This window comes from Zingiber officinale, chromosome 8B (assembly GCF_018446385.1).
Source record: "Zingiber officinale cultivar Zhangliang chromosome 8B, Zo_v1.1, whole genome shotgun sequence".
In the NCBI taxonomy this organism is placed as follows: Eukaryota; Viridiplantae; Streptophyta; class Magnoliopsida; order Zingiberales; family Zingiberaceae; genus Zingiber; species Zingiber officinale.
In genome coordinates, this window is record NC_056001.1 from 111,761,046 (window position 1) to 111,785,851 (window position 24,806).

Below are 24,806 nucleotides of genomic sequence, written 5' to 3' on the forward strand. Positions count from 1 at the left end.
CAATTTGATCCTGTCCGAGTGCTGAGACGATGGTCGCTGGGGACGTGGTGCTCCCTGCTGGCTTCATGTAAACTCCGGGATGGCGTAGACCTCCGTCGAGAACGTGCAAGCACAAAATCGAGCCAGGAAGGGGTTCCCGACGACGTCCCTCCGACGCTCAAGTCAGCTTCCGGCGGAGAGAGATCGAAGTAGAGTAACGAGAACTGTAGCTATAGTATTGAATAGTGCATACTTCCGTTGAAGTCTGGGGGTCCTTATATAGGACTCCCTGAAGGCACGTGCACGCTTACCAAGGTGTGCACGCTTCTCAAAGTATACCTGTAATAAATGTGTCAGAAAAGCATGTCTGGCGTCATACCTTAACAGACCGGGCATATCCCTGATGTGACAGCGAAAACTTCCATCGTACGATTCTTCGCCTGACCATGCCGCCAACCATGTCGTTTGTCGGTGACACTTTCTCTGAAGAAGATATTCCATCCTGCTCCTCTTGTCGTCTACCAGACTGAGCGGGAGGTCCGCTCGGCTGCGCCCCTACACTGCTGAGTGACCGAGCCGAGCGGGAGGCCCACTCGTCCCCTAGTCCTACTTCCGCTTCGCCACGCGTAGTCAGGCAGTGTCCCCCATCCAGCCGAGCGAGGACTCCGCTCGGCCTCTGAGCGTCAGAAACCCAGCGTCGAGCTGGGCTATTGCGTCGCCGCCCGGGCCGTATGCCGGCCGCTCGGCCAAGCCCGGGATGTTGACTGTGTTGACTGATCCCCACGTGTCAATGGCTGACTCTGATCCCGTCCGGGTCCCTCTTTACCTCCGGATCACTATTCATGACTACTTCCTCTCCTCCCCATTCCTTCTTCAATCATCCACATTTACGCATGAACAAGAGGATTTTCCCATAGACCAGTGATAGTATTGACAATCTGTCTTCCGCAAGTGCACCAGTATTCAGTAATTCATCCTGGATTTCTTTCATGTATGAATTCCTACACATGGAGTTCAACTCCAGTCTCTTCTGGGAACAACTTGCTGTACTCAGGTCAGAGAGCACACAATACTGAACACAATAAAGATATGGAATGGATAACTGAAAATAAATATTCAAAAATGAAATTATGAACCCATCTCACATTTTCTCAAAAACACAGTGCATCAATGGGGCTCTCCAAAAATGCAAGTAGAAGAACAGAAAATTACCAAAAAGAATAAAACAAAAAATCATGGATGATATCGTGTGGCATCTTGACGTTCTCCTTGACATTCGAACGGTGAAAATATTGCAAATATCTGCAATGATTATCAGAGAATTATTATATACAACATAGTGTTAGAATCTTTTTTAAGAAAAAACACTAATTTATAGATCATAATGAATTAGCAGAAATGCTACAATGTAACTAGTAAGATGATAATGTTGCAAAAGTTTTCATTTCAAATCCAAATGCACAATGGTTTTACATCTAAGTTCATGTATCAGAGTAACAACAGATTTACTAGTAGAAAGCCTCCTTAGAAAAAACATATTTACTAAACGTAAGATGATTGTAGACATCTAAGATATAGTTTGCAGGCAAAAGGAGAATAGATCTTTATACAGGGATTAAGCTTAGGAGCACATAACTTATACTACTTGTACATATCTACCTGTTTGTATCAGAAAAACTTACAGAATTTAGATGGAGTCTCTTATCAAGAGATCGCCTCATTATCATCTGTTCCAAAATATCTATCTCCAAATTCGCCCATTCCAGGGATGACGCGAAATTCTTCATTCAAACCGAACTCTATCTCAGATGTTACTATCTTGATTCTTGGGAATCTTTTGCAAACAACATGCACTCCTTGAGGAGCCTAATCACAGATAGAGAAGGTAGATATTAAGTTGTAACACATGCAGCTGAACCGGGAAAAATCATTTAGTCGGAATAAATAAAAGGTAGTTTGCTCAGATCATAGATCACAGTGCAACCATATTCTGTTTGAGTGATTCATTTACAAAAGGATTCGACTTACTGAAATGAGATTGAGAAATATTATATTGCTTTCTTGTACCCCTTTTTGCAAGAGCAAGGAAATAGCTTGAACAGCCGAGTTGCCTGTAATGGTAAAGAATATGTAATTAAGAGATTCAGCTGAAGAGAAAGTAAGTAGATACTTCTAGGTCAGAACATATACAATTCAATAAACATCTGGAAAATTTTGGGATGACAATACAGCTCATAGAAAACAAAACGACACAGTTTAGCTATCAGAGTGAAATCAGAAGATGAAACACAGATGCCTTGAATTAACAGTCTTTCGGATACATCTAGCATCTACTAAGAAATTTCCAAGTTGGGGACATAAAATAAGCATTCCACTGCAATTCACTAAAAGAAAATGTTTCCTTTTGTCGAACCAACCTGTGCCTAGTATAGGATCCAAAAGTAATACATTTCTATCAGCAATGTCCATCGGGAGATTGTGATAAACTAACTGGAGAATGACACATTGTTAGAGCAACAGTCAGAACATATTTGAGCATATTCATGATAAGTATTTGTCAAACCTGTTGGCCATTATCACCTTCCCTATGTATAAGGATCTTCCCAATCTTGATGCTTTTACAACATGCCCGCAGAGCATTCTCCATGCTTTCGCCACTATTACAAAATCCAATCAACTTAACTTTCAGAACTCAGACAAGTCACAGAGATGCAATGAACATGGAGAAAAGGGTTTCCAAGATAACAAATTCTAGAATATTAAGCAAAATGAAAGTGTCAGGGATTCACTGAATATTCCTTTTTAAGTAAGGGAGTTGAAGACTGTTATTATGTGTCGAAATATTATTATGCCTAATAGGAGATTACAGAGTTATTTGGTAGATGCATTAACTAACTAGTATTCATGCTGATTTTGAGAGATTTGATTCAATTAAGGAAAGTGTTAAATTGATCATTTAATGGCTTTACTGGGTGGATTTTATTCTGGAAATGCTTGAGCCCAAATCAAATTCAATTCAGGCTCGATTTGGCTGAATTTTGGCTGAACTAGAATTTAACTGATTTAGTTCAAGTTGTTTAAAGTAGATCAGCCTAGTTGTCCCCCTCAGTCACAGCGGCCAGCTAGAGTCACTCACCCCAATGCTGTTGTTCACCTAGTCACTGCCTGTCATCAGCCACCATGCAATTGTGTCTCTGCTACAGCAGTCATAATTGCAATAATGCCATTGTCATCATAGTTGCAGCTGTACACATCCGTGCCTCCGATGTTTGCCATCACCATAGTGCAGCCAGCTGCTCCAACTACATTGTGTGCAGCAGCAGCAGAACCAGTTTGCTTTTACCCCTTGTTTGAGCACTTTAGATTCCCCCTTCACTCAGATAGTGAAGGGAAGCAGCCCCCTTTTCCTCTTTGTGCAGTAATCAAATGACAGAAGCCCCTTAGTCCTCTCTTCTTGAAGCATAAGCAGCAATCTTGCTTTTCCTTGTGCGGTGATCAAGCAAGTTTAGCGTGTTGCTGAAATTTTGGGAACTTTCCGTCATTTTGTATAATTAGATATACTTCTGAAAATTTGGGGATTCTTTCGCTTCGTATTATGTTTTCTTGTGGACCATTTGTAGCAGCAAGGAGTTCTTCCTCTGCATAGATGCATTTAGTGTTTTATTGATGAATCACAATATAGATACTCCTTCCCTATGAAACTATAAGAGGAGTAGTGGTGGATTGGACAAGTAAGATCATGGATTGAAATGTCATTCCGTGCCGAGCGGCACGCCTAGCCAAAATCGGCACCTTAAGATTCCCCGTCTCAATGCATCGCAGGTGGCGCTAGAGGAGTCGTAGGACGCCTTCGGCGGCACCGGAAGCATCGCCGAAGGCGCCAGAAATGTCCCACGACGCCTTTGGTGCCGAAGGCGTCGCGCTCCCGCGACGGCACCGAAGGCGTCGCGTTTAAAAATTCTAAAAAAACTTTAAAAATTCTAAAAAAAAATCTTTAAAAATTCTAATAAATTAAATTTATATTCTGATAATTTTTTTATTATGTTATATATTTTTTACTATTTTACTGTTTAATTGATATTTTTTTACTATTTAAAATTTATATTATTTATCTAAGCAGAATGTTGCAAGAATCAATGTTTCCTTTCCATTTGATTCACGTCACTCCTTTTAGTATTAGTAAGGTAATATATTATGATATATCAATTTTAATTCAAGTTATTGATAGATTAATTTTCTTTAAAGAAAACTATATTTAATTATTTTTTATAACCATATTACATTGTCCAATAATTAAGAATTTATATAAAATCAATATACAGTTTATTTTTAAATTATACACCATAAAACATATTTATCAAATAATTACTATATATAAATAAAAAAAATAGCGAAATCGTATCTGCATGACACCATATAATACCGAAACTGTATCGTTCTGGTCTGAGACAAAAACCTCGGCACAGGTCAAGATTTTAAACCTTGAGTAAGATATCATAAAATTTCACGTGTAGATTATCAACTAGAAAGATACTTGATGTATAAGTTTGGATAGGAAGTATGCTAGTGTGATGATGGTGGTTTTTGAGAGGATGTTACTCAGGCTAAAAAGAAGACAACTTGTGATAAGTAGCGGCCATTGAGAGTGGAGAGTTGAGAATAGAGTGATAATAAGTAGGGGGTACTAAGAGTGAAGAGTTGAGATGGAGGATATGTGTTGTATGAGGTTATGAGATTTTTCTAGTGTGAAGGTTGTAGCATGGGTGTTAAGCCGTGAGGGTGGATTGAGTTGGTTATAAGATAAGTGAGGTTAGGGTGAATTCAATGGGTTGATTTTTATAAGAAATGTTCAATATTATCCTGCAACCTCTTTGCCTGTTTTGCTCGAATTTCCTAGTTGATGTTTAGTGAATTCCTTGTACATACACAATATAAGTTGATATAAATGAGGAATGTTTATGCTAATATATAAGTTGGTTAACTTAATGTTTTACATGCTATATTTTTGTTGTGATATTCATATGCACACATGATAGTTTGATTATTTTATTATACACCATTAGTTTTATATTACAGTTGATTTTAATGTTCATTGAAGACAACAAATTAGGTAGATCCTTTACCCTATATAAGGGTTTGATGAACATTACACATAATATAGCATAACACTAGCAGACTACATTGGATGTTGAATCACTTGTTGTAAATGTATTGCTTACAAGTGTTATATGGTGGATGAAGACTTTTATAATGGTCAAGACTTTTGGCTTAATAGATAACGTGGAGCATTAGTAGTTATGTATATTGATTTCTCTTCTCAACCATTCATTGACTACAACAGCAAGGATGAGCTCAAGATGCTTTTGGTTGTCACATCCATGTAGAGAGTGCCTACTCCTTATTGCAGTATAGCTGAGTGCGAGTAACACTCATTAGTAGATCCAAACTATGGTTGATTGATTGCAATATTTTAGCAAATATCAGTTGGATGATTTTATTGGAAAGTGGCACTTATGCAAACAATACGATATTTTCATGTGGAGTTTATTATTTTATTAGCAATTGACCAAAGGGCACATTTAAAGTTGTGAAATTCCCAAAAGATGTCCTTAACTTTCAGATTTCTCAAAAGGTGCTTGTTTTCCATTTTACCCCTCTCGTCAACCACTGTGGTACTGCATTTAAAGAGTAACACCATTGTGCTACTGGATTTCAAAGAACAACACCATTGTGGTAATAAATTTCAAAGATTAGCATCCCTATGGTATTGATTTTCAAAATACAGCACCACAGTGGTGCTGGTTTTAAGGTCTATGCAACACCAAAGTGGTGTTGTGCTTTGAAATCCAACACGACAGTGATGTTGTTCTTTGAATGTTGTATCACAGTGGTTGATGGAATCAGTAAAATGGGAAAAAGTGCTCCCTTTGAAAAATCTGAAAGTTAGGTGCGCCTTTTGGGAATTCAGCAACTTTAAGTGCACCCTTTGGTAAATTATCATACTTTGCCTTATGCATTCATTTATGCTTTCACTAATTAATCTGACCCCTTTCTCTTGCTATTCTAGGGTGACAGACAAAGGTACCTAGTCCCTTGGTTAGTTGGAATCAAATTCACTAGGACTATTATGGCAAACTTTGCTTTTGTGACATTTGGGATTTTGCTTGCAGTTCTTTCATCTTATTTTTCTGTGTCAAAGAACTTGATGCTTATATTTTGTGGGACTTATGGTTTCATTTAACTGATGTTTTGGAGTACATGAAAAAACTTTCATGTGTTTTGCAGTTTAAAGTTTGCATAATTACTTTTTGTATTGTGGTTGCATAATTATTGCAAGCTACATATTTTAGTTGTATGGATGATTCTGTTCATCATTGTCATGAGCTTCATATCATGTCTTTGGTCATGGAGACTCACTTGGTGTGTGACAATTGCTGCAGTGTACTATGAACATGCCAAAAAAAAGTAGAAGAATCAGTATGTGATTATAAAAAAATCAAGTTTGGCATAGGCAATCTTTTTCAATTTCTTCATCAGTAAAAGATAATTTGATATCTGTTAGTGCAATCGACCTAGAATTGATTGGGTACGATCATTGTTTTGATGTGTGTGTCAAAGAGTTTAAGTTAGGTTTTATATTGGTTTTAATATATATATTTAAGTCATGCAGGACTTGGTGAAACACACAAATTTGGAAAGTCTCATCTTATGGCTCAGGTCCTTGAAGATTGGTGAAGGATGGTGCATCCGAGGAACCGCGGACAAGGAGCAACGGAGTGAAGCCGAGGGAAGAGGACTTCAAGGCAACGTGAAGGATGACACGAAGAAGAGCTGCAGGCTTGAGTGCATCTGAGGGACGAAGGCTGAGGAGGAAGGCTTCAAGGGCAACTCCGGAGAGGATGAGTGGGAGTGTGTAATTAGGACCAGTCGACTGATGATTATGACAGTCGACTGGTCCAGTCAACTAGTCCAGTCAACTGATCAGTCAACTGGGAGCGAACAGAGATATTCTGTTCACTCAGCCCACGACTACCAATCGACTGGTACTTTTACCAGTCAACTGGTATAATCCCCGCATATTTGGTGGAATAGTAGCCGTTACATGCTACCAGTCGGCTGATGGATTCATCAGTCGACTGGTGTCGGGGTTTTCAACAACATGTATATAAGGCTTGAGAGCTTGGAGAGAACATATTATCCGATACAAAAAATACTGTTAAGCTCTCCAAGTGATCTCTAAGTCTCTAGACTCTCAATCTCTTCTTCCTAAGCTCATCTTTAATCTTGTGAGAGGAAAAGATCATCTTGTAAAGGTTTCTCCACCTTCGTTCTTGGATCGAAAAGGAGAAGATCATAGTGAAGCTTGATTGGATGTGTGTGCGCCTTGGATTAGTCACCTCAAGGAGGTGGAGACCAAGTAAATCGAGGAGTTAGCCTTGCCTTTTTATTGCTTTTCTATTTTATTACTTTTTGTGCTTCCGCTAACAAATTGTAGATCACAAATTGAAGAAAGGCTATTCCCCCCCCCCCCCCCCCCCCCTTTCTCTAGCGGTACACAAAGGTCCTATCAATATCTTCATCATAAAATCTTCACAAGTTTGGTTCACTGAATTTTCCTTAGAGAGTAAGGAGCTAAACATTGTTCCTAGTACTATTAGCACGAAGTAGAAAAAACTGTATGGTATACATAAAAACAAATCAAGTTTGTTTAGGCAATCTTTTTCCAAATTCTTCAACAAGACAATTTGATATCTTCATCATAAATTCTTCAGAAGTTTGTCATTTTGTTCGTTGATCCTACAATTTATTTTGAGAAAGAGAAGTGATACCTTCTGATGATGGAAATGCCACATAATCTTTTACAGAACTCTACGCCGGTATAAACAGACCCTGTAGATTGCAAAGTTGTAGAAATGCATCATGCAATTTATGGCAAAAGAAAGAAATTTAAAAATGGCAAAGAAAAAAAAAACTATTTATTTTTTTAGTGTCTATATAGAACATATATTTAGCAACATTATTGTAGTTTAGGAATATAGGGCATAGTAGTTATAGAACATAACCAAGGATAGTAGATCTTGCAAATGATGAATCATTACTATAAAATACATTTTGGTAGATGATGGCTATTAAAGATGATGCTTTTAGTAGATGATGATGCTATTGTGGATCAAACCTATGGCCATGTCAACAAGTATGAGTGTTCGATGCAACACAATCTAGCTACCTTAGATACTCGTGCACTGCTTGGAGGTATAAAGGCACCACTCTCTAGAGCAGAATGAGTGTAAGAATTCAAACTTAGAAGATAGATTGAACAACAACACACGTCAATTTGTGATTAATAGCTAGTGGACATTACACTGACAGTGGTGTAATTCCTTTAGCAGATATGGAATTCTTAGAGTGAGTTGTTGCACTGTGCATTTTGTGCAGTGTGTTGATGTATGGTATTCACGACAGATGATCATTGCAAGTTTACCTAGTTTCTCTTAATCATTGGCATTGATGATCATGATGTATTATTGGTACACTAAGCCTGAATTTTATACCTATATTCATGTTGTTCTTTATGTCTATTTTGCACATTTTATGCTCATGTTCCTTATGTTGCCTCCAGCTTCAAGTTGTTTATTGAGTGGCTTATGCTGGATTCTCATGGCCAAACGTTGCTTCTCAATGGAGGTATATTTCTGGCTCTTACATTGTTCAATATCACATTAACCAAGCTTCAGTTTGGCAAATCAACCTTATGCAAGATGTGACAAGTGCTCACACTATCTAATGCTCATCTATTATTTTACCGAACACTTGTACTCTTACTCCGTTGATTCAGGTCTTGAACATACATTTTCAATAGATCTATATCTAAAGAAAGAGCTTCTTCAACTGATTCTATCCTTCCTTTAGATCCTAAGTTCTCATTTCATCAACCACCCAATTCCAATTTTGGTTCTCTTTCCAACACAATTGTTTTTTTAATCAAGTCTCACAGTTACTACTCATCAAGTCTTCTTTGCTTAGTAATGAAGAGTTGCCTTCAATTCAAGATGCCACATTCTTTGGTCTTCCATCTTACAATCTTACAAAAGTTCCAACTCTTTCAAATTTCATGATTATCACCACAAAAAGTTGGATGTGAAGAACTTAAACAGCTACAAATTAAAGAATGGTTACAAATCAAGGGCCACTAGAACACTAAAGAATAAGTGAGATAGAGCCTCTTCAAGGGCAACTAGAACACTTAGGATGAGGTTCAAAATTTGAGATGTGTCGGCCTTTCAATGTTACTCAAATATGGTATTTTTGATACTGTACTAACATTTGGCATATGATGTTGGTGGCAAATTGGAAGTGTAAGGAGGAAGGAGAAAAAGAAAAAGAAGAATAAGAAAAGATAGCTACATGCCTAACTTCAGACTTCACATCTTGTTTAAAATGCTATAATTTTGACAATGTGTCTTACAGGCATAAGATTAAAAAAAAAAGTTCAATTCAATTTTAAACATGTTTTTTTAGCTAGCACTAGGTATCTGACCCTCAGGCCGACTAATCTTGGGGATAATCGATCCGGACCCACGGAAATTTTCCACCGACCATTAAGGTAAATTTAGAAGTGTTTGCAACATGCTGTACAACCCAACATCCTAGGTTTGTCATCCCACTGGAGAAAAATGTTCTGCAGTGCACCGTAGTTGAGAATCGAACCGTGGGTGCTTGGAGACTACATGATCGCCCTACCGTTGCACCATAGCTCAAGGGCGCTTTAAACATGTTGTAACATGTCAAGGTTGTTAAATGTCGACATAATATGCTATTTATTGATATTCATTGAAAAGATTAACACAACAACATATGATAGATTCATATGTTCAGTAGTATTAAGTTTCAAGAATTTATCGGAACAATATTTTGACCATGTCACCTAGGATGGTATGAGATTTCAAATCATATTTCGAATAAATGAGATAGAGCCTCTTCAAGAAAGGGTTGATGCTCAATTTTTAGCCCTCCTTTGATATGCTATTGATCCTAATCTTATGAACATCATTCAACGTTCCTTCTCATGGTTACAAGAAGAAGATCTCTACACCAATCATATCTCTAATGTTTATGAAGTGATTGGATATACCTAGTTGTGCCCATTTAACACAAAGAACTACTTCCATTGAAGAATTTCAGAGCATTCACTATAGAATTAAAAGACTTGCTTTAGGTCTCATTGGACGTTTGAGTTATGTGTGATCGCATTGACAAGCTATTCACCAACATATTTCTTCAAAGTGTGTGCCCTCAACTTGAATTAGTGAAGATTCAAATTTTTGAGGAGCATTCATCACCTCATTCTGAAAATTACATGAGTTTGTTACATGCTTTTACCTGTACCCTCTAAACCTATGTTGGATCACTCTGTTTTTATGGTTCAACAATAGTCAAAGGGTTTCATGGAGGTGGAGAAGGTCATCAATGAGAAAGTGGAGATTGTGGAGAGGGACAAGGAAGACCCACGTACCCCTATTGAGGAAATTTTTTACATATGTCAATGAGTTACAAGGATTTTCATTGCCCCTCACCATAATATTGCTCATATGATTTAATATGAACCGCCTTCACAAGATGGACCCCTTGCCAATAAGAAAGCCATATCTAGCTCCACCATTATTGCCCATTAAGTACTCCTGTTTTCATCAACTTCAAGGTTCCAACAAATGCCTCCTATACAACTATTACTTTTGTGGCTTATGGTGATGATTCTACTACTTGACACACACCTCTGAATCATCTTCTTGGATCTTAGATTCAAGTAACATCACTTCCTTTCCTAACATTGAATCAATATCATATGCTGCCAATGCCAATGCCAATGCCAATGCCAATGCCAATGCCAATGCCAATGTCAATGCCAATAGATGTCTCCTAGTATTAAAAGGCATCAAGTAGGTTTCTGTTACACTTTTCTCCATGTTTTACATACTGAACCTTCCTTTCAATTTATTAATGCAATCATCTCACCGATCATTAAATTGTCCAATAACAATTTTTTATAACCAATAACATTTCTAGCAATGTTATTTCCATTTAGGATTTAGGATTTAGGATTTAGGATTCAGGATAAAAATTTGATTAGCAGGGCATGAGTTTGAAGATTCTGCTAGTGTACTATGGCCCCTATAGTATGGTCAAATCATCTCCACCCAAATATATAGTCACTTGTAATGATTGAAATATCAATTCGTGTCGAGAGGCACGGACGGTTTTTACCATTCCGCCGCAGGGGGAGTGAAACCGGCACCATCTGTGCCGCCATTTTGAGTGCATCACGTGTGCATGTCGTGAGCAGGTGGGTCGGAGGCGTCCTAGGACGCTTCTAGCAGTACTGGAGGCGTTGCGGGAAGCTTTCAACAATGTCAGAGGTGTCGAGTAGACGGGTATGCACGATGTTGTGGGACACTTCCAGCACCACCAGAAGCGTCACATGGCGCCGAAGGTGTCACAGGGCGCCAGTGGCATCACAGGGCACCAGAGGCATCACGCAGAAAGATCTTGTTCAAAATTAATATTCTGATTTAATTAATTCAAACAATTCCCAACTTAAGAGTGATATTTCAAAGAAATTTTCATAAATCCTAATTAAATAATTCCAATAAATATAAAAATATATATTTTAATATTTTTAAAAAATAATAAATTTTATTAATTGATATTCTGAAATTATTTTTACTGTTTTGAATTTTATTTTTTTTAATTTAAAAATTCTAAAAAAAATTTAAAAAATTTAAAAAATTCTAATAAATCATATTTATATTATGATATTTTTTAAAAAATTTATTTTGTATTCCTTTACTATTTTAATGTTTAATTGATATTCTAATTATTTTTTTACTATTTTAAATATATATTATTTAAATTAATAAATAAATATTTATTTTATATAATTATTATGTATATAATACACATATTTGTATTAATTTATATAATTATGATTATTTAATATGGGCATTGGAGGAATATAGAATTGACTTAAGCAAAATATTACAAGAATCAATGCTTCCATCTAATCCACGTCACTCCTTTTAGTATTAATAAGGTAACATATTATGATATAGCAATTTTAATTTGAGTTATTAAAAGATCAATTTTCTTTAAAGAAAACTTTATTTAATTATTTTTTCTAACAATATTAAGTTGTTTAATAATGGAGAACTTATATAAAATCAATATACAACTTATTTTTAAATTATACACAATAAACATATTTATCTAATAGTTATTATACATAAATAGAAAACTACTGAAACTGTATCGGTATGCACGATACGATACCGAACTGTATCGGCACAGACAATACAATATCGAAACCGTATCGTTCCGGTCTGGGACCAAAACCTTGGCATGAGTCGAGATTTAAACCTTAGTCACTTGGATCATTCAAGTTCAAAAGATGATCCATTGTTTGAATATTCTTCGAAATCTTGTGAATCATGTCAATTACAGAAATATGTTTGATCCTCTTTCTTTGGAAGGATCCACAAAAATGCTTTTGCACTTTTTTCTTAATTGAATGACTTGATAAAATGACATTGCTTTTCTTAATTTACATGGGGAAATTAATTCTCATAGAAGTCTACAGTCTCCCTCTCCATATGCATATAGAGATTTAATTATGGAAGTAGAATATTACAAATGAACCCTAGATTTTATATATTTATGCATGGTCCTAATTAATATATAACACTCTCCCTCAAATCTCCCTTAAGTTGCTTCAGATTTATTATAAAATCTTAGCTTAATATAAACCTATTCAACCCTATGCTCTATTAGAGATTTGGTCAGCAAATCAACTAAATGATTATTAGAACTAACTGAAAAGGTGGTAATCCCATGAAATCAACTCTCTCTCTCTCTCTCTCTCTCTCTCTCTAAAGAAGTGGTAATTGATCTCTGTATATTTATCCTGTCATAAAAAAATGGGATTCAAGTCTATATGTATAGCAGTTTAATTGTCACAATAAAGATTCAATGGTTCTATAAGCATGCATCCAACCTCAACCATCAAATGCTTAGGCCAAATGAGCTTAATGTAATTAGAGTCATAGCCCTATATTCACACTTAACTTTGCCACCACGATTTTCTTCCTACCCTTATGAGGAATAAGCTTACCTCCTAATAATGTAGATTATATATAGGGGAACCTGTTCAATCATAGTATCCCACCGATCTGGAGTCTGGATATGACCTCCATCATAAAAGAAGATATTTTTACCTGAAGCACCCTCAGGAAACATAGGATCCTCATAATCGTTATCCAACAATCATGACACAAAGCCTATAAAAAGTGGTTGATCACATTAAACAAACAAGATAATCCCGTCATTATGACATAATTCAGTTTTTCTAGCCTTGAATATTTCTTTGGATTAGTTTGTCGGCTCACCTGTTATAGTAGGATCTATGGAAATATGTATAAGTTTAGTCACTAGCACATGAGCCTACTTGAGGTATCCAGTATGTAAGAGATAAAAATACACTCTTCAAGTACGAAACTTTTATTCCAATAAAGTATTGAGGTTAACCAAGTCCTTATTCTGAAACTATTGAGGCAGAACATAACTGAACTATAATTCTCCTATTCAGCAGCACTATAGAAGAGTAGATGAATTTATCAAAATAAGCTCTTGGATATTATTTTAATTCATACAGAAACTTCTTCACTTTACGCACCAAACAAATCTTCATTTGAGCAACAAATTTCAAGGGGTGCTCCATATAGAATTCCTCTGAAAGAGTATTATCAAGGAAGGTATTTTTAATGTCAAGATGATAAAAGAGGCACTAAAAAATTGCAACTAGAGAAAGAAAAAGGTGTACTTTAAGGAACTTGCCACTAGATAGAAGATATGAAGGTAGGTAACACCATAAATTAAAGTATAACCATTGACCACCATGTAAGCTTTAAGTCAATCATAGTAGCATTTAGTGAACACATAGCTAAGAAAATTTATTTGCAACCCACGATGGACTTTTCTAAAAGAAAAGGAATTAGTTATCAAACACATAGGTAAGAAAATTTATTTGCAACCCACGATGGACTTTCTAAAAGAAAAGGAATTAGTTATCAAGTGTCATTAGAATATAGAGCATCTATCTTGTCAATCATAACTTTACATCACCCTAATTCTGAGAGAGACTCTGAAGTATTTTTAGCAACTGATAAAGAAGAGACAGAGGTAGAGAATATTTGGGTGAGAATAAAGACAACATAAAGGTAGAGGTAGAGTTTTTAGGCGACAAAGATAAAATGACAAATTGAAGTAAAAACATTTCCAAGTATATTTATGAAAGCAATAAAAAATGTCCAACTCAGATAGGAGATTCAGGACAGTGAATGGAAATTGGAAATCAAGTCTTGGGTAAGTGCTGGAATCTGCACAATGAATTGTCAACTATATACTCGAGAAGGTGCCTTAAGTGGTGGGGTTAGAGTAGTAGAGGGTGGGGGGAGGTCCACCAATGTGGTTAGCAATAGAGTAGCAACAGGAAGAGCTTCCTAGATGGTTTAGAAGGAAAAAACAAGGTGCAGTAGAAAACAAATCACACATCACAAGAGATAAAGACACAATATATCTCATGAGAGTAATAATGGTAATGTTTTAGAGACAATAATAACTAAGAAAAATACACTTGATGAACAGTGAAAATAGTTTATAATGACCAGAAGATAGTGAACAAAGGAAGTGCATCCAAAAAGCCATGGTGTAAGAGAATATACATAAAGCAATTTGACTGAGAAGAGTGGGATACCTTTATTGAGTCATAGTGTTTAGCATTGTAGGTGCGAATTTTTTGGAGTCTACTCCTTTATTAACTACACTATATATTTATGAGTTTGTAGCAGTCTGTTTTACCATCTTACCCTTACAAATTAATTAGCACTACAGCCTCAGCTACTGCAAGGCCTACAACAAAAGGCCAAGATCTTCTGGGTTAAATCTCAAATTGGTTGTAAGTGGGTGTTTATTGAGGAGATTTACCTTATAAAAAGGTAGATCCGCTAGTGCTACTAGGCCTAAGATTGCTTCAACTTGACTTTTACTCACCTTTGTAGCAACGCTCCAATGGTCATTTTATCAACTGAACATCAAGAATGTCTTTATCATTGTAAGCTTACAAATTAAGTATACAAAGAGCAACCTCCTGAACTTGTTAGAGGGAGTTTAGTATTATGTGTAAACTAAAAAAATCTTTTTATAAATTGAAGCGATCTCCTATAACACATTTTTATAAAGTTAGCTTGAAACAATCTCCTAGGAATATAAATTAAACTTTCTCAATTTAGGATGATCAAAAGTGCACAACATTATAAGTGTTTTGTTAGGAATAAACTTGACAACATACCTTATAAACACTTTCAAAATAAAGGCCGAATAATCTAAAGTATTTCCTAGGCGCAACAATCAGGTAGAGGCATTCATATCAACAAAAATATGTGTTTCATATGCTTAGGAAGCAAGAATCCTAAAAGTAAACAGCTAAGTATATTAATATTCATGGATCCAAATCTCAAATTGATTCTAAAAAAAGTTATTATCTAATCTAAAAAGTATATGAGAACGATTGAAAAATTAAACAACCTTACTATCCAGTGTTTAAAATTTCGTTCCATGCCGGTGAAAAGACGAAACTTACCATCTTCCCACACATTGAAACTGGCACCGGCGCTCCGTAGGTTCCGAAGCCCACGGCCGGCCTTAGAGCCATCGCGCAAGCTCTGCGACAATGGAGGAGGCATCGTGCAGTCCCGCGGACACAACAGACTCGTCGCGCAAGCCCTGTGGCCGCGACGGAATCATCGCACGAGCACCGCTATCGCAACGGACTCGTCGCGCGAACACCTTGGTAGACTCGTCACGCGAGCACCGTGGCGGACTCGTCGCGTGATAGGAACCCGGGGGCCTATCACGTGAAAAATCGAAAGAGAAAGGGAAAAGGGATAGGGTGATCGCCGAGGATCGACCTCCAATAATCAAACGAAATTGATTGATTAAAAGGGAAATTACTTATTTTCAAAGTTACATAACGTCTCTTTAAATAGAGACCTAAACTACCTTTTCAAAAGAAAAGGTCTAAAAGAAAAATAAAATAAAACTACCTTTTCAAAAGAAAAGGTGTAAAATAAAAATACATTTTCATGAGAAAATATCGATTAAAACTTATCTAAAATAAAAAGGAAAAAGTCTAAAACTTATTTTAAAAAGGAAATAAAGTTAATGGATTTATTTGAAAAGATCCATTAAAGGATCTTATCATTCCACCGCCCTTCAAACCAACCTTGTCCTCAAGGTTGTTTATCAATAAACTCTGGAAATTTTTCTTGAATGGTATCATATAATTCCCATGTTGCATCATCGATAGATAAATTGTCCCATTGAATTAATAGCTCAACCGTTGCTTGATTGTTCTTCTTCACAAGTCTCCTTTCTAAAATAGCATAAGGTTGAAATTTAACTTCACCATCTGAATTCACTTCAGGAAGATGTTGTTGAGGAGTAAATTTATCGCCTAGTTTCTTCTTTAAACAAGACACGTGAAATACAGGGTGTATTTTAGAATCTTGTGGAAGCTCCAAGCGATAAGCAACAGGTCCAATACGTTCCATCACTTTATAAGGGCCATAAAATTTCGGTGACAACTTCATAGAGTTTGAACTACGAATTGAAACTTGTTTGTATGGTTGTAGTTTTAGAAAAACCCAATCTCCTATTGCAAATTCTCTTTCCGAACGATGCATGTCGGCCAATTGCTTCATTCTTGCTTGTGCATTGCATAAGTTGTTTTTCAAAAGTTGCAATATTTGGTCCCTTGTGCGTAGATTTTGGTCGACTTGATGCACATTTGTTGATCCACATGTGTATGAGCTAACTGAGGGTGGTATACATCCATAAATGGCCTCAAATGGGGTAATCTTAGTAGCTGAGTGGTAGGTCGTATTGTACCACCATTCTGCCCATGGAAGCCAACGAACCCACTCCTTGGGTCTATCACCAGTTAAGCAACATAAATAATTCTCTAAACATCGATTAACAACCTTTGTTTGTCCATCAGACTGTGGGTGGTAGGATGTGCTAAAATTAAGTTTAGTACCTTGCAATTGGAATAATTCTCTCCAAAATTTACTTGTGAAAACCGGATCTCTATCAATGACAATAGATCTTGGTAGACCATGTAGTTTGATTATATGGTCAACAAATGCTTGAGCAACACGGGCAGCAGTATAAGGATGCGATAATGTACAAAAATGGGCATACTTTGTCAGACGATCAACGACCACCATGATAGTACTTTGTCCTTGTGAAGTGGGTAACCCATCTATGAAATCCATGGAAATGTCTGTCCAAATTTGTTCAGGTATAGGAAGGGGTTGAAGAAGACCTGGTCTTGCTACATTTTCTCCTTTGTTTCTTTGACATATATCACATTCAGCAACAAAGTTTTTGGTATCCTTCTTCATTCCTTCGATAAAAGCTCTTGAAATCCGTTTATACGTGCGTAGGAAGCCAGAATGCCCTGCAGTGAACAATGAAATTCCTCCGGTATTACTTCCTTTTCAGCTGAGTTTGCTGGAAGGAAGATTCTATTTTTATATCGTAAAATTTCTCCATCCCAAGAATAGTGGGGTTCTGGCGATGAATTTTGTAATATGTTTTGGATGAGAGCCTGTGCCGCTGAATTTTCCTTTTGCTCTTTTTTTATGTTCTCCAAGTTTTTGCAAGTTACTAAGGATATAGCAGTGAACTCTATTTGGTTAGGAAGGCGAGATAAAGCATCAGCTACTGTATTTTCAGTTCCCTTCTTGTAAACGATTTCATAATCATATCCTAAAAGTCTCTTGATCCATTTTTGTTGATCTATATTTGAGATACATTGATCCAAGATGAACTTAAGACTCTTATGATCAGTTCGTATTTGAAAGTGTCGGCCAAGAAGATAGGGTCTCCATTTTGTAACGGCATGTATGATAGCCAACATTTCCTTGTCATAAATTGACATCTGTTGATGTAGAGGAGATAGTGCCTTGCTAGTAAAAGCTAATGGTTGTCCTTCTTGCATAAGTACTGCTCCGATTCCAACTCCGGATGCATCGGCTTCAATGACAAATTGCTTATTGAAATTAGGTAGTGCAAGAACTGGTGTTGTCGTCATAGCCTCCTTTAAATTTTGAAATGCGTTTTCTGCTTCAGGACACCATCTAAATGCATCTTTCTTTAACAAAGCCGTTAGTGGAGCGCTAATCTTTCCATAATTTTTTACAAATTTACGATAATAACCTGTGAGACCCAGAAAACCACGTAATGCCTTGATATTCTTTGGGGTGGGCCACTCCTTCATAACTAGCACCTTTGAGGGATCAGTAGCTACTCCTTTTTTACTTACAATATGACCAAGGTATTCCACCTTAGTTGTCCCAAAGCTGCACTTAGATCTTTTCACAAAAAGAGAATGCTCACGTAAAAGAGTGAGTACTTTATAAAGGTGATGCAAATGATCTTCGAATGATGAACTATAAACAAGGATATCATCAAAGAAAATCAAAACAAACTTGCGGAGATAAGGCCTGAAAATATCGTTCATCAAACTTTGGAATGTAGAAGGTGCATTAGTTAAACCGAAAGGCATGACCAAAAATTCATAATGACCATCATGAGTCCGAAAGGCTGTTTTTGGAATGTCCGGCTGATAGATCCTTATCTGATGGAAGCCCGAGCGAAGATCCAATTTTGAGAAGAATGAGGAACCTCCTAATTCATCAAGTAATTCATCAATGATGAGGATGGGATACTTATCTTTCACCGTAATTTTATTGAGTGCCCGATAATCTACACACATTTGCCAACTTCCGTCTTTCTTTTGCACAAGCAGTACTGGAGATGAATATGGGCTTACACTTGGTCGAACAATACCAGCTTGAAGCATCTCTTGTACAATCTTCTCAATTACCTCCTTCTGTATGTAAGGGTAGCGATAAGGTCTAACATTTGCTGGTGCACTCCCCGGTATTAGAGGTATACGATGATCATGTGAACGTGATGGAGGAAGTCCCTTTGGCTCAGCAAATATCATAGAAAATTTAGAAAGAAGTGTCTCTAATTCTGGAGGGGTATATGAGGTACCTTTAGGATCCTTTTTGATGGAGAGTTGCATGAGAAAAATGGAGCAATCTTTCTTTAATAGCCGCTCTGCCTGATAACTACTGATTGATGTGATAGTATCTTGTCTCTTGCCTCTGATGCAAACTTCTTTTCCTTGATCTTGGAAGCGCATTGTTAGTTGAGAGAAATTCCATATTATGTCTCCTAATGTTCTCAACCATTGTGCTCCAAGTACAACATCGCATCCATCCAGGGGTAGAAAAAAAAGATCTGTGATTAATTCATAATTTGGTAAGATAATTTTAATACCTTCGCATTTTCCTGGACTTGTAAGTGATCTTCCATCCGCCACCTTAACATCAAATGTAGATGCTCGCTCTATTTTTTGTTTAAGCCTTCTTGCTAAGGTTGAGTCTAGAAAATTGTTGGTGCTTCCTGAATCTATAAGTATCATTACTGGTTGCTTTTTAATGAATCCTTTTACCTTCATTATTTGCGGAGTTTGTAGTCCTTCTAAGGCATGTATTGATATTGCCATAGAGTCATCTTGTACTTCGTTGATATTATCTTGTGTTTCACCTTCATAGAAATCATCTTCTTCCTCAGAGTTCTCTATTGGTTCAATCATCAGTATCCTCTTTTGCTTGCATTGATGACCACGGTGCCACTTTTCATCGCAATGCCAACATAATCCCTTTGCCATCCTTTCCTTGATCTCTTCTTTTGTCAATCTACGAGGTGTTGAATAATGTGATGGGTTTTCACGAATTACCTTGTTATTTCTTCTTCCTTCCTCATTGATCTTCTCTTCTTGTAGTCGTGCAAAGGATAAGGCAGCCTTCATGGTGCGGGGTTGATTCATTTTTACTTCTCGTCGTATATCAAGGCGAAGTCCTTCAATAAAAGTGCCCAGTAGTTGCTTTTCTGACCAATCACGAGTTCGATTAGAGAGTCGCTCGAATCGCCCTTGGTACTCTAGTACGGTTGAAGTCTGTCGAATTTTGGCCAATTCTCCATCAACATTCTCATAACCGGAGGGACCAAATCGATTAATGAGTTCTTCCTTGAATTCCTCCCATTTTGGAGGCCCATGGCATGCTTCAAGCCAGTCATACCATTGGATGGCATCGCCTTCAAGATTTATAGATGCTAGATCTACCTTTGCATTGTCCGACGTGCCGTGGAAGCGAAAATATTTTTCAGCCCTTGAAATCCATCCAATCGGATCGTTGTTCTCCCAGCGAGGAAATTCCACCTTCATACGTAGATGGTTGTGCTCTCGATCTTCATTTGAGTTTGCTCCTTAGTCATAATGTTGTTGTCGAGATTGTTGATTTATTCCCTTTTTGATTAGTATGCTTGAGCTGGAATCTGCTTCTAAACGATCCTTCAATTCTTGCACTATTGTGACCAACGATGCCATAGTTTTTTCGAGTTTATCCATCCTTGTCTCGTGCTTAGCTTCAAATTCCAGAGCCCATTTGGCGTCAGGATGAGATCCTCTGGTCGTCATGACAGAGTGAATTTTCTTTTCTTGAAGTCGGGTTAAGACCATGCGCTTGTTGAAGTTGCTGCGAGATACTATAGGACGAAGATGAAATGAACTCGCTCTGATACCAAGTTGATAGGAACCCGGGGGCCTATCACGTGAAAAAATCGAAAGAGAAAGGGAAAAGGGGATAGGGTGATCGCTTCGAGGGGATCGGCCTCCAATAATCAAACGAAATTGATTAATTAAAAGGGAAATTACTTATCTTCCAAAGTTACATAACGTCTCTTTAAATAGAGACCTAAACTACCTTTTCAAAAAGAAAAGGTCTAAAAGAAAAATAAAATAAAACTACCTTTTCAAAAGAAAAGGTGTAAAATAAAAATACATTTTCATGAGAAAATGTCAGATTAAAACTTATCTAAAATAAAAAAGAAAAAGTCTAAAACTTATTTTAAAAAGGAAATAAAGTTAATGGATTTATTTGAAAAGATCCATTAAAGGATCTTATCATCGCGCGAGCACCTTGGTAGACTCGTCACGCGAGCACCGTGGCAGACTCGTCACGCGAGCACCGGGGAGAACTCGTCGCGCGACCATCGGGGCGAACTCGTCGCACGACCACTGGGATGGACTCATCGCACGAGCACCGCGGCAGACTTGTCGCACGAGCACCATGGCAGACTCGTCGCACGAGCACCGCAGTGGACTCATCATGCAAGCACCGTGGCGGACTCGTCGCGCGAGCACCATAGCAATGGTGGACTCATCTCGAGCCCTACGACGTCAGCAAGACGAAAAAAATAGGAAGGCGACGACACAATCGCGACAATCGCGAGATTCACAGAGGAAAAGTTAGGATTTATTAAATGTTTTAATTAAAATCATGATATTATATATATAATATCTAATTTTTAATTAATTATTATAACTATATTATATATTAATTAATAATTGATTAAATAAACTGTTAATTAATTAATATAATTATAATATATAATTTTATTAAAAATATAAAAATTAAAGTAAAAAATAGATAATTTATATAATATATAGTTATATAATTTTAAAAATAAACTTTAAATTATTTTTTTTAAAGGGAGCCCGGTGCATGAAGCTTCTGCCATGAGGGGTCCCGGAGAAGAATCCATTATATGCAACATTACCCTGCTTCGTCGCTCGAACCTGTGACCTTTTGGTCACAAAGCAACAATTTTACCGTTGCACTAAGGCTCCCCTTCAAAACGTTAAATTATTTTTATAAATTAAAAATAGATTAAAATTTTATAAAAATATTTAAAATAATTTTAAAATTTTATAAAAATATTTAAAATAATTTTAAAATTTTATAAATGATTCTAAAAAACTATTTGTTAATTTTTTTAATAAATATATAATTTTTTTAAAATAAATTTGATTTTAGAATTTAATATATATATAATTTGGAATATTTATAAACTATAATTATATAATGATATATTATATAAATTAATTAATAAATAATTTATATAATTATTAAATATAAGTTATGATCTTTATGCTAATTTATATAATTATTATAGATAATAATTTTTTTATCTTATAAGCAAGATTTGGAACCATGAATATTAACATATTTAGCTCTCTACTTTTTAGATTCTTGGTTCCTAATCAAAACACATTTTTATTGATATGAATGTCTGATATTTACGTCTAGAAAATACTTTAAATTACCTATTCTTTATTTCAGAAGTTTTGAGAAAGATATACTGTTAAGTTACATAAAATTAATACAACAACCAAGTCATATATATATATATATATATATTGAAACCCTATCAGCACGACACGATACGATACCGAAATCGTATCATTCTGGTCTAGGACTAAAACCTCGGCACGGGTCAAGATTTTAAACCTTATTATTATCACCAGACCACATATCTCATTTTATATGATCGTGATCAATCAAAATCCTTAGAATCAATGTCATGATCATTAGGAGATAGCTTTAAGAATTATGCAATGCATAAATATGCTCAAAAAAAGAGTTAAATTATGTCCGTCTTCAAATTATAGGATATATAGATATTATCTAGGCATGTTCTCACATAAGAAATTCATATCAAATTATTGTGTCCTTCAAGGAACAATTTGATATCTTGGAAGAGCAAGAAGAAAACTATAGTGACTAAGTTTAGCACAAATACACAAAAAAAAAAAAAGCTATGACTAATGAGATATGTAAGCTAATTTAGCTTAAATGAATGATGACTAAGTTGTAATGTACTCCTACTAAGCTGTTGCAGTTATATTGTGATAATCAAGCTCTCATGCAATTGCCCTTGTTCATGCAGCTATAAAAAAGATTCCATGTGGGGGAAGATGGTTGATTAGGATTTGTGCTCTAATAGCATGAACCTAAGATTAGGTTTGATTGTCCTGGCAGTCCCATCTGTTTATATATATTACTATGTTATGGGGACTAACACAAAGATCCTAAGTATAACGATATCTAATGAACAATTTTGGATAATGTTCTCTTGTTGCTCTCTCCTGCTATTTAACTACCTCGCTGTGTTTTGATTTGCAACATATAAAGTTGATTGCTTGAAAGAAACATCAAATTACTTCTGCAATTTATCTTCAATTGATAGATTGATTGATTTACTATAAGACTGAGTGATTAGGCAACGAAGCTAGGCATGAAGATCTCATTCACTTAAGAATACAACAAATAAGTGAAGAGATAAATTGAACTTGCATTTTAGGGTTCTTTTTTGTCAGTACAAGTTTCTGAATTTACTCGTATGATGAAAACTGAGGCAACAAGGTCAAAAAGTGTGCATACAGTATATTATTAAAAATTCTGGCATTCTACATGAACTAATGAGAACATTGAGATTCAAACTAGAAGATTTGCTTTATTAACACAGGACAGTGGAAGAAAGCAGCACCTGTTGGTGTTATAATTTGCTTTTCTTTAAATGGAAGATGACCTAGACCATGCTCAACAACCTATCATAACGACAAAATATGCAAAGAAAATTAAGTTATCACTAAGAACATCACTACCATTGGATAATAGTTTAATTACCAAGCGAATCAGTCGATCTGAATAAAATATGAAATCATGTGTTGTTGTTTTCGCATCTCGTATGAGTGTATGCATTCCACGGATCTGCAAAATGATTGTCTAGCTGTTTATAGAAGGGCTTTATTTGAAAATCAGACATTTTGAAATCCTAGAAAGTGAGCTTCAGTTTGATGAACAACTGCCTAAAAGAAACAGTGTTTTCATAATCATTACCTGGAAAGTTGACTGGATCACAGAAAGATTTGGATATATTTTACAGAGATTATGCTGACCAAGTTTTGTATGGATATGTTGCACAATCAAGTCAATCGCGACATGATTGTCTCCACCACGGGGAATGATGATGTCAGTATATTTCTTTGTTGGGAGTATGAAGTCATCAAAAGCTGGTTTGACAAATTTTGAGTACTGCATTAACAAATTGTGAAGAATAGCAACAATTGTTAATATATGACCAATCAAAGGAATATATATATATATATATATATATATATATATATATATATATCATATAGGAACTAGGCTTCTAATCTGACACTAACATGCAATAGCAATGTCAAACATGAACAACTCATGACAACTGAGTTATATTAATCTAGTAACAGGAAAGTGATAAACCTTATTCTCCTGAGAGAGAAAAAGCAGGGATGACATATTCAATGGGAGTGAAGAGCATAATCAGGTAATGTTCAAACCTTATTGTATGTTTACAGTTGAAAAATAAAATTGGAAAGAGAAGCTTTGTAGTGGAACTTGGCTCTCTAACTGATTTTGTAAATTTAACAGTTAATAGCTATATATGGGCATTAGAGTTAATAATTTAGTCCCCATATTGGCTATTTTTCATACTAGAGTTAATAATTTAATCCATTGGGAATCAGTCTAGGTGGTATTTACTATATATATGAGTCTCATCATTTTCTTTAAATAAGATAATATGATTATACCTCATCCATGATACCAAAGCAGTTAAAACTCTAGCTAGCGTTTTATTCTTATATAATCCCCAAGATGAAACTATGGATTTAGTGTAACGTGATTAGTCTCCCCTCTCCCACCATTCTCATCTCCTTTTCTGCTTAGCCTTCCTCTTCGAGAACCTTTGTTAGTGCC

General features: G+C 36.0%; 1 protein-coding gene across 1 annotated transcript; it reads right to left on the reverse strand.

Annotated features, from left to right (window-relative positions):
• Positions 1 to 1,120: 1,120 nt before the first annotated feature.
• On the reverse strand, positions 1,121 to 24,098 carry LOC122016916 (uridine kinase-like protein 3). The gene is made up of 9 exons (XM_042574351.1): positions 23,907 to 24,098; positions 23,694 to 23,777; positions 23,554 to 23,614; positions 7,809 to 7,869; positions 2,543 to 2,636; positions 2,397 to 2,469; positions 2,008 to 2,090; positions 1,662 to 1,845; positions 1,121 to 1,281 (listed from the first exon to the last, which is right to left on the reverse strand). The coding sequence occupies exons 2-8, from the start codon at positions 23,766 to 23,768 to the stop codon at positions 1,684 to 1,686; spliced, it is 609 nt and encodes a 202-aa protein (XP_042430285.1). The 5' UTR covers positions 23,769 to 23,777; positions 23,907 to 24,098; the 3' UTR covers positions 1,121 to 1,281; positions 1,662 to 1,683.
• Between the last annotated feature and the right edge of the window lie 708 nt (positions 24,099 to 24,806).